This window comes from Amia ocellicauda, chromosome 1 (genome assembly GCF_036373705.1).
Source record: "Amia ocellicauda isolate fAmiCal2 chromosome 1, fAmiCal2.hap1, whole genome shotgun sequence".
Lineage (NCBI taxonomy): Eukaryota > Metazoa > Chordata > Actinopteri > Amiiformes > Amiidae > Amia > Amia ocellicauda.
Window position 1 is genome coordinate 5091247 of NC_089850.1, and position 11306 is coordinate 5102552.

General features: G+C 42.1%; 1 protein-coding gene across 3 annotated transcripts; it reads left to right on the plus strand.

The window, feature by feature from the left end:
- Positions 1–935: 935 nt before the first annotated feature.
- Positions 936–9497, plus strand: tdh (L-threonine dehydrogenase). Of its 3 annotated transcripts, none has more exons than XM_066707627.1 (9): positions 936–1094; positions 3725–3918; positions 4501–4543; positions 5031–5101; positions 5455–5604; positions 5733–5905; positions 6018–6093; positions 7063–7332; positions 7979–9497. In XM_066707627.1, exons 2-9 carry the CDS (start codon positions 3735–3737, stop codon positions 8116–8118), a joined length of 1107 nt encoding a protein of 368 aa, XP_066563724.1. In that variant the 5' UTR covers positions 936–1094; positions 3725–3734; the 3' UTR covers positions 8119–9497. The 3 variants fall into 3 exon arrangements, with proteins under 3 accessions (XP_066563724.1, XP_066563625.1, XP_066563677.1); XM_066707528.1 differs by having other exon boundaries at positions 937–1094; positions 6018–6108; XM_066707580.1 differs by lacking the exon at positions 936–1094 and adding an exon at positions 2668–2765 and having other exon boundaries at positions 6018–6108.
- The last annotated feature ends 1809 nt before the right edge of the window (positions 9498–11306 follow it).

An 11306-nucleotide genomic window follows, 5' to 3' on the forward strand; every position in this document is an offset into this window, starting at 1 on the left:
GTTCTTCCCTAGTCATCTGATGAGACACATTCATAGTCTCGGTTCTAGTTCCCATCCAGTTTCCACTTGTCTCTGAGTATTATATTTTGTCAGCAGTACGTTTAAAAATAAATCTGCTTCATTTAACCGAGCAGTTGTGACATGTGATGGACAGTCTCATCTCCAGACAATCAGCAGGTGGGACAGAGGTTCCCCTTCATGTTCCTCTCTTATTGGGCCAGGACATGTTTGTTTTTGAAGTTTCACAGCAGTCAATATCTGATCGATATCGATAGACAAGTGAAAGAAGGAAGAAGTGTGAATCTGAGCATCTCCACACTGTGGCACTGCAATGATGTATTCATGCAGTGTGGGAGTACCTGACCTACAGTGAGGGAAAAAAAGTAAATACTTATTTCCCTGATTAACATGCAAATCAATTTATAACTTTTTTGAAATGCGTTTTTCTGGATTTTTTTGCTGTTATTCTGTCTCTCACTGTTAAAATACACCTACCAATAAAATTATAGAATGATAATTTCTTTGTCAGTGGGCAAACGTACAAAATCAGCAGGGGATCAAATACTTTTTTCCCTCACTGTATACATAGAGCACTCAAATATCCACTGCTGCAGGGTGTCTCCACAGCCACAACCAATTGTCCTAGTCCTTCCTATTATATATTGCAAATCAAATGTCACCAAATAAACAAACACACAAACAACAATATCCTGGGTAAAAATAATAAGGAGGCCGATGTAATGACGGCGTACGAAAGGAACTATCCTGGGTGACTTGGCATTTAAAGCCAAGCCAGCGAACTGATCCCCCACGTGTGCGCCTCTGACGTCACAGAGGAGCCGACAGGGGGCGGACACACCCCCGACAGCCCGGCCAATGAGGCTCAAAGCCGGCTGCTGCAGGAAGCAGCTGCCCGGGATATATAACCGAGATCCAGCAGGCTGATGCAAGAGCGGCCAGGCTTTGACCCATGTGCGCCCTGTACAGCAGTGTAACCCAGAGTATCGCATCACTGTAACGGGAGGAAAGCGGCCGATCACCCAGTGATTAATTTCCCTATTAATACGTTTCTCCACTGCTGTATTTTTGTATTGGTGAGTAACTCTGCCATGCCTTTCTTTTCTCTGCGAGTGAGTGCGGATGGAGAATAGACTGGTTTGCATTGTAGGTGAAGATATATCTGATCTGGGGCAATACCAGCCCCTGGATATTGCTGTAAAGTTGACTTTTGCTGCATATTTTTTAGTGAAGGCTGTAATTAGGGGAGGGTCACACGTTGAACGCTTTTTTTTTTTTTTAGTTTTATAATCTTTTAAAATAAACGATCGAAGCGTTTATTTGATCTCAACTGAATATTGAATTGCAATGCGATGCTTGATCAGTCGGCTGTGTGCTGAAAATGACCAGTTGTTCTGCCAAACGCGAATATTATTATTATTATTATTATCTTTATTTCTTGGCAGACGTACAACATAAATGCAAACAAAGTGCAAAAGTACAGTGAAGTACAGGCATCAAGAACATGCGGGTTGTACCTGATGCCCCAGTGGGCAGCCGCGCTGAGCGGAAATGCGGACGGGTGTCGAGACGGCACGTAGCGCCGCGAATCTGCGGTCGGGCCGAGTCACTGCGCGCCTGTGCGGAGGAGGAGGAGGAGGAGGAGGAGGAGGAGGACGGTCCTGCTGGCAGTTAAATAAGCATAATCGTGTCTTCTACAGATCAGAAGCTCGTTAACTTAAAGTTGGTATTTGGCGATATAGTGTCATACTTTCTCAGTTTTAACCTTTCCTTGAACAAACCTGATTTAAACCAATGCCTGAAATGGGAGGGCTTGCAGGGTGAGTGTGGCATCTTAAGGCTGCAGGCTTCTTGAACAGCGCGTCCTCAGTGGGGGTCTTGTCTCGTCCAGCGGGTCATTAATCGCCCCTCCGTGATGGGCAGCCGTTACTGATCCGCACAGGACCGTTACGCAACGCGTGACGTCACTTTCCCCACTGACACATTTTGAAACCGATGATCGGAAGTCTGGGAATGTCATATTTTGTAATGACGATCAGTCAGTCGGTCAGTGGTCGCTTTTTGAAGGATGGCACAAGTGCAATGTGGACACAAAGATCACAACATGTTGAATCCGTTATAACTTCCGTATTTAGCATGTGACTTTATATTGTAAATTGTTTTTCCACGTCTTAATGTATATTTTATTGTAACCCGTGTCTCGCATATAACAACTCTAGAATTGGCTACGTATCCAATTGAGTTTGATGCATCAAACTGAACACGTTTTCATCCCAACTTACGACTCTTTCTCCTGATCGGTAACTGCAATGAACCTGTATGCGTCGTTAAGTGGCATAAACCCTGACTGTACAGTGGGTAGATCTCCGTGGACATCTATGGAAATGAATGCGTTATTGGTGTTGCGTCTCGCAGGATGACACCGCGGCATTTGACTACATGGCATAAGATGCGGAGTCCTTGGTAATTTGACTTTTTTTTTGTTATTCATGAAAAAGATGCAAATTTGACTAGCACGTGTCTCTGGGTTACCTGGAGACGCGAGTGCGCTCGCGAGCCCCCGTGGTGTGACGTGTAGCCCCTCCTCGCTCTGATTGGTCAGTCCCGAAGGCAGGGCCGGGTATAAATACCGCTCCGCACGGCCCGCATTCCTCCTGAAGGCTCCGCTGGTCTGACGGGAGGTGAGCGTCGGTGATGAGGGCGACCTCTCTGGTTTGAACACTCTCATTGGCTTCAGTGGCACTCTGGTATTCATCTAATGCATGCAATTCTGATGACTAAATGCGGATGATTATAAGATTTAAACTTAGCTGAGTCATGTTTCAAGATATTGAAAGGAACTTCTGACTACAATGGATTACATTTTTCTTGTTTCAATTCTATTAACCGCTAACAAAACCTTAAAGCTTTTTTTTTTTTTTTTTTTAACTTCAAATATATTCACCGTGACACGTTTTTAATTGTTGCCAGCTTATTACACGTTTTGCATTCTTGCATTATGAACGTGCCTTATGTGGGATCTTGTAAATGGAAGTGAGTGGCTATGTTCACCCAAGGGTTTAGATTGCCAATCTCTTAAATTTGAGAAGTTTCTCAGTTTTACTCCCCTTTCCAGTTTATCAGGTTTCAATAAATTGAATAATATTATACTGAGAACCATATGGATTGTATTTACTTAATTTGACCTATTTACAAATAGCTTGGAAATAATGTAACATGCTTGCCATTAATTAGGCTTGTTTTTGGTAGTTGTAAAAATTTGTAAACCATTGAACTGGTGGACAGTTCTCTAGTATTGTGATAAGTAAACTGGATTCTACATGAAGTGTTTTACATTCATTGTTTTGGCCTTATCCGTTACACATCACTCTTAATAATCACTAGGCTAGACTGTGATTTGGTGAAAAGTGAGTTTTATTTAAATCAAAAATAGTGAAACCAGTCTCTAATTTGCAGGAGCATAATTGTGGTGTGGAGGAGGTGGTGATTTATTTTTTAAAATATCCTGTGTTCTGTTTTGCAGTGTTTGAGCACCTGTGTTCCTCAGACTCAGAACTTTCTATACATCTCAGATTCTGTGCTGAGATGCAAAAACTGCAACAAAACAAAATGTGGAAAACCTCACATGAAAGGCATTTGACTCTGTAAAGTGATTTATACAAGTTTTGATAGTGTTCACATGTCCTTGCTTGTCTGCTTGTTGCAGGTGACTGAAGATGCCAGTTTTAAGAGCTCTGAGCAAGGCTGCCAGGCAGGCGCTGCTGGCCCCAGGCTGTGGGTGTCCTCCGCTGGCAGTTGCGGTCCGTAGCATCAGCTTCTCTCCGCGCCAGGTCACCAACGACGCCAGTTTCCACTCGGTCTCCTTCTCTGAGACTGACCATCCCAAGGTCCTCATCACGGGTACGGTTTCACTGTGTGGTTAATGCCACTGCTTGGATCCTTGAACTTTGTTTTTTTTTTGTAACCCTCCACACTTTTGAGACTTCAGCTTTTTCGGGGCTTCCTTTTGTAAAACTTGGTGCATGTAGATAATCATTGGCACTGCATATGTTTGTTTGAGATGCTTACACTTGTTTAGTATACTTGGCGCTAATTGTGGTGCATTCAAAGACCATCTGCAGACCTCTGCATCTTGACTAAATGCTCTACACTGGTGACTAATGTGCAGTAACTGAATAGTGTGTTTGTACAGATGTTCCACATGACTGTTTTCAGAGTGTACTGTGATCTTTGAGTTTTTTGTTCGACACTGCCATACTAATTTCGTCACTGATTCTGACGACTGAAGTGTCCTAATCCTTCAAACTGCCTCTGTAATTGAAGTGCCGCTATTTTCTATAGAGCAATCCAGATCAGACCGGTTGCCGGTTATGTAAGCACTGCTGCAGGGTTCTTCTTGCAGCATTACCATGGCAACAATTGATCTGTGGAGCTGATGTGTTTGAGTAACATCGTGTCTTCCGTCTCCGCTCTGTGTTCCAGGTGGCCTGGGACAGCTTGGGGTGGGACTCGCTAAACTGCTGAGGTAACTATTATATACAGATAATTCAAAATATTTTAAATCTGAGCAGGAGTGTAAACCAGAGACCCCTTCCACCCCACAGGTGGAATTGCCCAGCTCTGATATAGAAACACTATTGTTGCAACATCCATGTTTCTTGTCCGTTGGCAATTTCATATTTGTTTGCAGATGCACTTAGCAACTTAGTTTTCATAAATCTTTAAATACATTATAAAGTGCAGTAATACAATCGGTACAGAATACAATAAGTACATCCCAGTACAATGAGCTAAGTGGTGCAGACATAATACAGTAAGCCCTAGATCTGAGCTAAAGGGAGGAATAGGCATTGGTGAACTTGATGTATAAGGAAAGTGCTTACCAAATGAAAGTAGGTAGATCTATGAATTTTCTTTTTTACATGTTTTAAAGTTGGTTTCAACCTTCCAATGATTGTATTTCATACCATTATACTTCACTAAAAGCTCTTGATATCTTATGGTCCTGGCAGGAAACGATTTGGAAACAACAATGTGATCCTGTCAGATATCCGGAAGCCCCCGAGCCATGTGTTCCACAGCGGTGAGTGAGTGCTGTGTTTCAATGCTTATCCATACATTTAAACCTGTTCATGTGTATTAAGTGTGGAATAGAAACTTGGTGACCCAGAAACTGACTATTCTGTTCTCCCTCATCTGGTCACTTCTGCTGCTTCAATCACTCCGGGTTGACCTGCGCTTCAGTCCAGGTGTAGGGTGCAGGATATGTTTTTTTTTTTTTTTTTTATATCCATCCGGTGTTTAATCTAGTTTTAGCTTCGTAAATATTCTGGGGAGGCATGTGAGGTCTCCGGAATGAACAACACTGTGGATTGCTTTGCCGTTGGGTGGGAATATACCTTGCCAAAATATCTGAAGAAATGTCTTGAATTCCAGGACCTTTTATCTATTCTGACATCTTGGACTACAAGAACCTGCGTGAGATCGTGGTGAACAACCGCATCACCTGGCTGGTTCACTACAGCGCCCTTCTCAGTGCTGTCGGGGAGGCCAACGTGTCACTGGCCCGCGCTGTCAACATCACTGGTGAGGAAATAGTCTTTCTTTGAGTCCCTGAGGACTAAAGTGGAGACTGGTTGTGCAGGCAACTGCACAGTACCCACATTCTCACTGTATGTGAGCCTTTCTATAGAAAGTGAATTTTTATTTTTCAGGACTACACAATATCCTGGACATTGCCGCAGAACATGGCCTGCGATTGTTTGTCCCCAGCACCATTGGGGCTTTTGGGCCCACGTCCCCACGCAACCCCACCCCTGACCTGTGTGTCCAGCGCCCCCGCACCATCTATGGGGTCTCCAAAGTGCATGCTGAGCTCATGGGAGAGGTACGGACCGGGTGCTGTGGTGCTGATGCTTGCTTTTAAACTTTAAATTTAATCTGGAGGAAAAAATATGCTTTCTGGATTGGTTTCAGGACCTCTGTTTTTGTCTTGGCAGTATTACCATCACCGGTATGGCCTGGATTTCCGCTGTCTGAGGTACCCTGGCATCATCTCAGCAGATTCTCAGCCAGGTGGAGGAACGACGGGTAAACCTCAATTATGGGGTGGGCTGCTGAACAGGCTGTTAGAAGGGGCCCCAAGAAATTTCAGGATCTATTTAAAAATAGTTGGATTTACTTTAAGATTTCCTTGGAGCAATCTGGAAGAGTTTGCCTTGTGATACTATTTCACAAATCAAATGTGCTGCATACACTGCTGATGCACTAAAGCACTTCCTTGATGCCTCCACCCCTTGATTTGAAAGCTTGACTCAAAATGCCTAACTGTAGATCAAACATGGAGGCACTTCATTTGGAAGCTGCCTGTTTAAAAATAAAAAATAAACTGAGCTAGAATTTATTTTTAGTAGCAAGTAGCTTGGTTACATTTGCTCAGTTTAGAGTTCTTGCTCTCAATGTAACTTATGATGTGTTATTTATAGCTATACTTAGAAATGCATGCATTTTATAACGCGTTATGCCCTTCAGACTATGCAATCTATAAATGTTTTGAGGCCTTCTCCCCCATTCAACTCCACCGGTGTTGCCCCTTTTGGTACCGAAAGGCAGGTTGGCTCTCCTTTGCAAAAGCCCTTTAACTGTGAGGGGTTGGGGGGCGGGGTGGGGGAGGTGTGTTGAGACTTTCACATCTGCTGAGCATATGAAATCTGAAACGGGGAGAAACCTCAGGGCAAACAAGACTGTAAATCTGATTTCATCACCGCTTGAAAAATATCGTGTGGCTAGGACACCTCGGGAACCCTCTGCAGGGCTTGCTCAGTCTTTTTTTTTTTTTTTTTTTTTTTAAAAGTGCCCACTCTTCTCTGCTAGAAGTTGCTACAGAATGCTTGAGGAATCTCTTCAGATATCCTCTGATTTAATTGATTTACTAATTAAACTGCCCATGAGAAATGCTTTCAGTGCCTCTTGGCAAAGTTGCCATTGCATTTAAGGATCCGTTTTCGAATGACTTGATCAAATGATAAAAATCTCTCACTACAGACTACGCAGTGGCGATCTTTCACGATGCCATCAAGACAGGCAAGTTTGAATGCAACCTGAAGCCGGACACACGGCTGCCCATGATGTACATCGACGATTGCTTGCGCGCCACCCTGGATGTGATGGAGGCTCCGGCCGAGCAGCTGACCATGCGGACCTATAACATCAACGCCATGAGCTTTAGCCCCGAGGAGCTGGTCGCCGAGGTTCAGAAACCGCTTCCTGACCTCCAGGTCACCTACAACATCGACCCTGTCCGCCAGGCCATCGGTAAGCAGTGCTGATCAGAGTTTTATTGCACCTCTTGCCTGAAACTATTCTTGGTGCAGTACAGGACCCCAAGTTGGCATTTTTCTCTTCAATGGTGAGAATATAATGCTGTAGAAAAGCTCTTAATCAGATCTTGCTCCATGCCTGTGTCTGAAGCTCAGGAAGTTCCTTATTCTGTGTAGAATTGTTCTGATGTGTAGCACCTAAAGCACTGGGAGATGTTGTAAAAGCGGCCCACTGAGGTCAATCAATAACTAGTTGAAACTGGCTGTACAGATTGGAAAACTTGGTTTGGGTTTTCATTCCTGCTAACCTACACAGTTGTGAACCCTAGTCTTAAATAGTTATCTGCTAAAGTTAGAGATTTGAAATGCTTCTCCTAATTAACTGCTAGTTCATGACTTGAAATCCATTTAATAAGCTCAACCAGTCCATGTGCATAAGTCTCCTGGAACTATTAATTAACAAACTGTATTTTAAAGCTAGGCATCTGAGGTAGTGAGGATTAACTGAGCCAAAATCGAGCCCTGGATATTTTATCAAGATTATATGATGGGCTATACTTGTACTGTTACTGTTAGGCTAATGCTATTGTTTTGGCTGAAACGGAATGATTTCTAAACATCCTCTGTTCTTGGCTCTGCAGCTGACAGCTGGCCCATGAATTTTGATGACAACAACGCACGGAAAGACTGGGGCTGGAAACATGACTACGACCTTCCCGAGTTGGTGACGACCATGCTGAACTTCCTTGGCGCAGACTCCCGGATCGCTCGTGCCAACTGAAGTGGGAGCGGGGCATCGGTCTGATCGGAGACGCTGTGTATATACTGTAAAGACTGGGCTTTAGGTCACGGAGACACTGGTCTGTCAATAGTCTTTCCACTGTGTATTTGAAGGTCATAGTTAGCCTAGTAAAAGCAACGTAGCTGGACTGGTGGTGGCGGGAATCGGACGCAGCCCACTTCTCCTCCCTGTCCTAGGTTTGGCTTTGCAAGCTGAGGATCCAAGTGTTATTGTCTTTCTTTGCTACCTGAAACCACTTTGGTCCTGTACAAATGGTGATATGAAGAGATGTTTAAAGTTGTGAGAAGATCTTTCTGAAATGCAGTGATTCTGTGAAATCTCAATTGGTATTTGACTGTAATGCCAAAGATCAGCCTTGCTTCGGACTTCATGGATTTAAAAATAAGTACTAGTACGAGATCCTATTTCCAGAGGTCATCTTGAAACCTCTTTATTTGCAACCTCATTTCAGTATTCTGCTGGTTTATTTATAAATCTTGACAGAAATTTGAATTCCTTCCACCTAGTGCCTACTTATGTGTATATACTGGGATGTTATTTATTTTCTCAATGTGTTTGGAATGGGGAACTCCTAATTTGAGAAGTTTCATCAATGGCATAGTGAACTTTTTTTATGTATATACTGTAATTTTGAAGACATGTTAAATGCTGTTTTTTCTGCTCCTTCTTTCAGGTCTAGTGATCCATGCAGTACTATTTATAAAACATGAACTGTGGTTTATTTAGTTTTTGATACAGCTGTCCACAAGACTTTATTACAGGTTTTGTTTCTAATTGTATATTGTGGTGATGCTAATATGAAACCTATTGTCACTACTACACTTTAATATGGCTATTTCAGATGGTCTTCATCTTGCAATTCTAGGTGTGGTCCATAAAATACAGGGTCTGATCTCTGAGTGGCAGCAAATGCCAGGTCACTTGTCTGTGTGCCATGATGAGGTGTTTAAAATTGGACATTTATGGTTGCACTAGAAATGCTTGATCAAGAATAAGTGTACAAAATGTGTCTACTCAAATAGCCATGTGAGGGGAATTAGACTTGTACTGATCTACTGCTATATTCACCTGCCACCAAAACCCTTCAGCCTGCATTGAGTACCCAGAGACATAGTGGAAGAAAACCACTTGTCTTCTGACCCTAAACCTGGGTGTCCTGTCTGTAAAAGCTTGCATATCTGGTCCCTTCCTTCTAAACATGGAAGTTGGGGAAAGGCTCGGCACTTCAGAGGCAGAAGTGCAATTTTTGTTGTCATCCTTTCAACTCTCTGAACCTCTTTGGATAGAGTTGCTGCAATTTTTTTAAGGTGTTGATTTGCAAAATGTCTGCTTTTGTCAATAAAGCCTTTTTCAACTAACACTGGTAATTTATTTCTGTATATACTTGTCTACATGCTTGGATAACATCAGAAGATGAATCCTTTATCTTGCAAAGCTCGGGTGCTTTAGAGAGCCCTTGCACAAGAAGATGTGGCATTTTGATATTTTACTAGTAAAAGTTCTTGGAGAGAAGTGTGAGGTTGTTTTGGCAGTTGGTCCTCCAGACAGAATTTAGAGAGCCTCTTGATTTGCTGGGACTTTCTCTGCCTTTCATAGCTGCACCCATTCCATTGAATTCACCTCCTTTATAATGGACACACAATATGCGTATGATAATGCATCTGTTCACAAACTTTAGAATTCATATGAGAAGATTATGCTCAGATTTGACCGAATTGATCACAATGCCACCTATTCTAAAATAGAGGTTCAGGTGACACTTGTACATCTTCTCCACAAAGAAGTTTGTCTTTAATCTTCATTGTTTTACCCTTTGCAAATGTGTGTGTCTGTATATATATTTAATAAATCATAGGTGTAAGACTGGGGCATTTCTGGCCAGTCTGGCACCCTAGGCGAGCTATCTAGCTTAGCTATTTAGCGCGCTACATTTCAAATAGCTAAAACCATACCACTATACTTGCGTCTTTTTCTTCCTCATTGTTAAGGTACAATGCTTCAGTTGAAAGCAACCCTTCGGATTCCAGTGAATCATTCACCCCAGTCAATGCTTCCAGCAACAGCAACGAGACGAGCGCTTGGGAAGAAAAAAGTCACAGCTCTACAAGCAGTATTTCAAAGGAGTTTCGGGGCCATCCCGAAACTGCATGATATCTTCTTGGCATATGTCAGGGGCAGTTCCGAGACACAGTAATTAATAAAGTATTCTTTAGAATTAGTTCAAGCATGGACGCGTTGATATCAAGGACACAATACAAATCATGGTAAACAAAATTTCATAAGGTTTTCTTTGTAATTAGTTATGACATGGAAGTGCTGGTACCAAGGACACACTACTCTAATAAGATAATTTCGGTTTGTTACACAAAGAATTTCCACAGCAGCAGAAATTGTTTCTATCTGGCACACAGATAAGTCTGAGCAGAGAAATCATAAGAGCAGAGAAATCCTAATAAAAACAAGTTTTAACTAGTAACTTACTGGAAAGTTTCTTATATTTTCTAACAGTTATACAGTGGTTGTATACAATACATAGGGGGCAATTTTACCCCAACACTCATCTTTCCTCTCTTTCTATATTGTGCCCCTGATGGCTTCGATTTTTTCATGAGAACAACAGTCAGAACTGAAAAATGTCAATGGATAAACTGTCAACTGTCAACTTGACTCCACACCTGGCCTCGCCCTCCCTCACCACCATTTCTCCAGTCAGCAATATCATTTCACTGATAACAAATAATTAAGTCTTATTTGTCTTATTTGATTTATTTTTCAGTATTTCTCCTATGTTATATTCAGAGCGGCTCCTAAACTGTCTCCCAGTGCTCATGGACCAGACGTCCATGAATTTAAAGCGCGACTTCTAAATGTCTGTTGGCTAACCAGACGCTAATTGCTAGCTGCAATGCTAAAAACACAGCTGGATAGCTACAGCGCAGCAGCTCTGACAATGATTTTTTTATATCTTTTTTTTTTTTTTCGATTTTTTTTTTATAATAATTAAAAATACATATATATTGATTTTTTTTTTTTTTTTAAACGCCTAGGTTGCCTATAACTAAAAACACCCCTGGTGTAAGAATTTGGAATTAACCTAAACTTTATAATGGATTTATACACCAGATTATGTGGAGTGTGAAATTAAGAATGAAATCAAGATTAGAAAC

What these genes read in the sequence shown, in the direction of transcription:
- tdh (XM_066707528.1), top strand. Translation starts at nt 3,735, where the DNA reads ATGCCAGTTTTAAGAGCTCTGAGCAAGGCTGCCAGGCAGGCGCTGCTG. An exon ending in CCGCGCTGTCAACATCACTG is followed by an intron (nt 5,605 to 5,732) that starts GTGAGGAAATAG and finishes TTTATTTTTCAG; the next exon opens with GACTACACAATATCCTGGAC. An exon ending in GCCAGGTGGAGGAACGACGG is followed by an intron (nt 6,109 to 7,062) that starts GTAAACCTCAAT and finishes CTCTCACTACAG; the next exon opens with ACTACGCAGTGGCGATCTTT.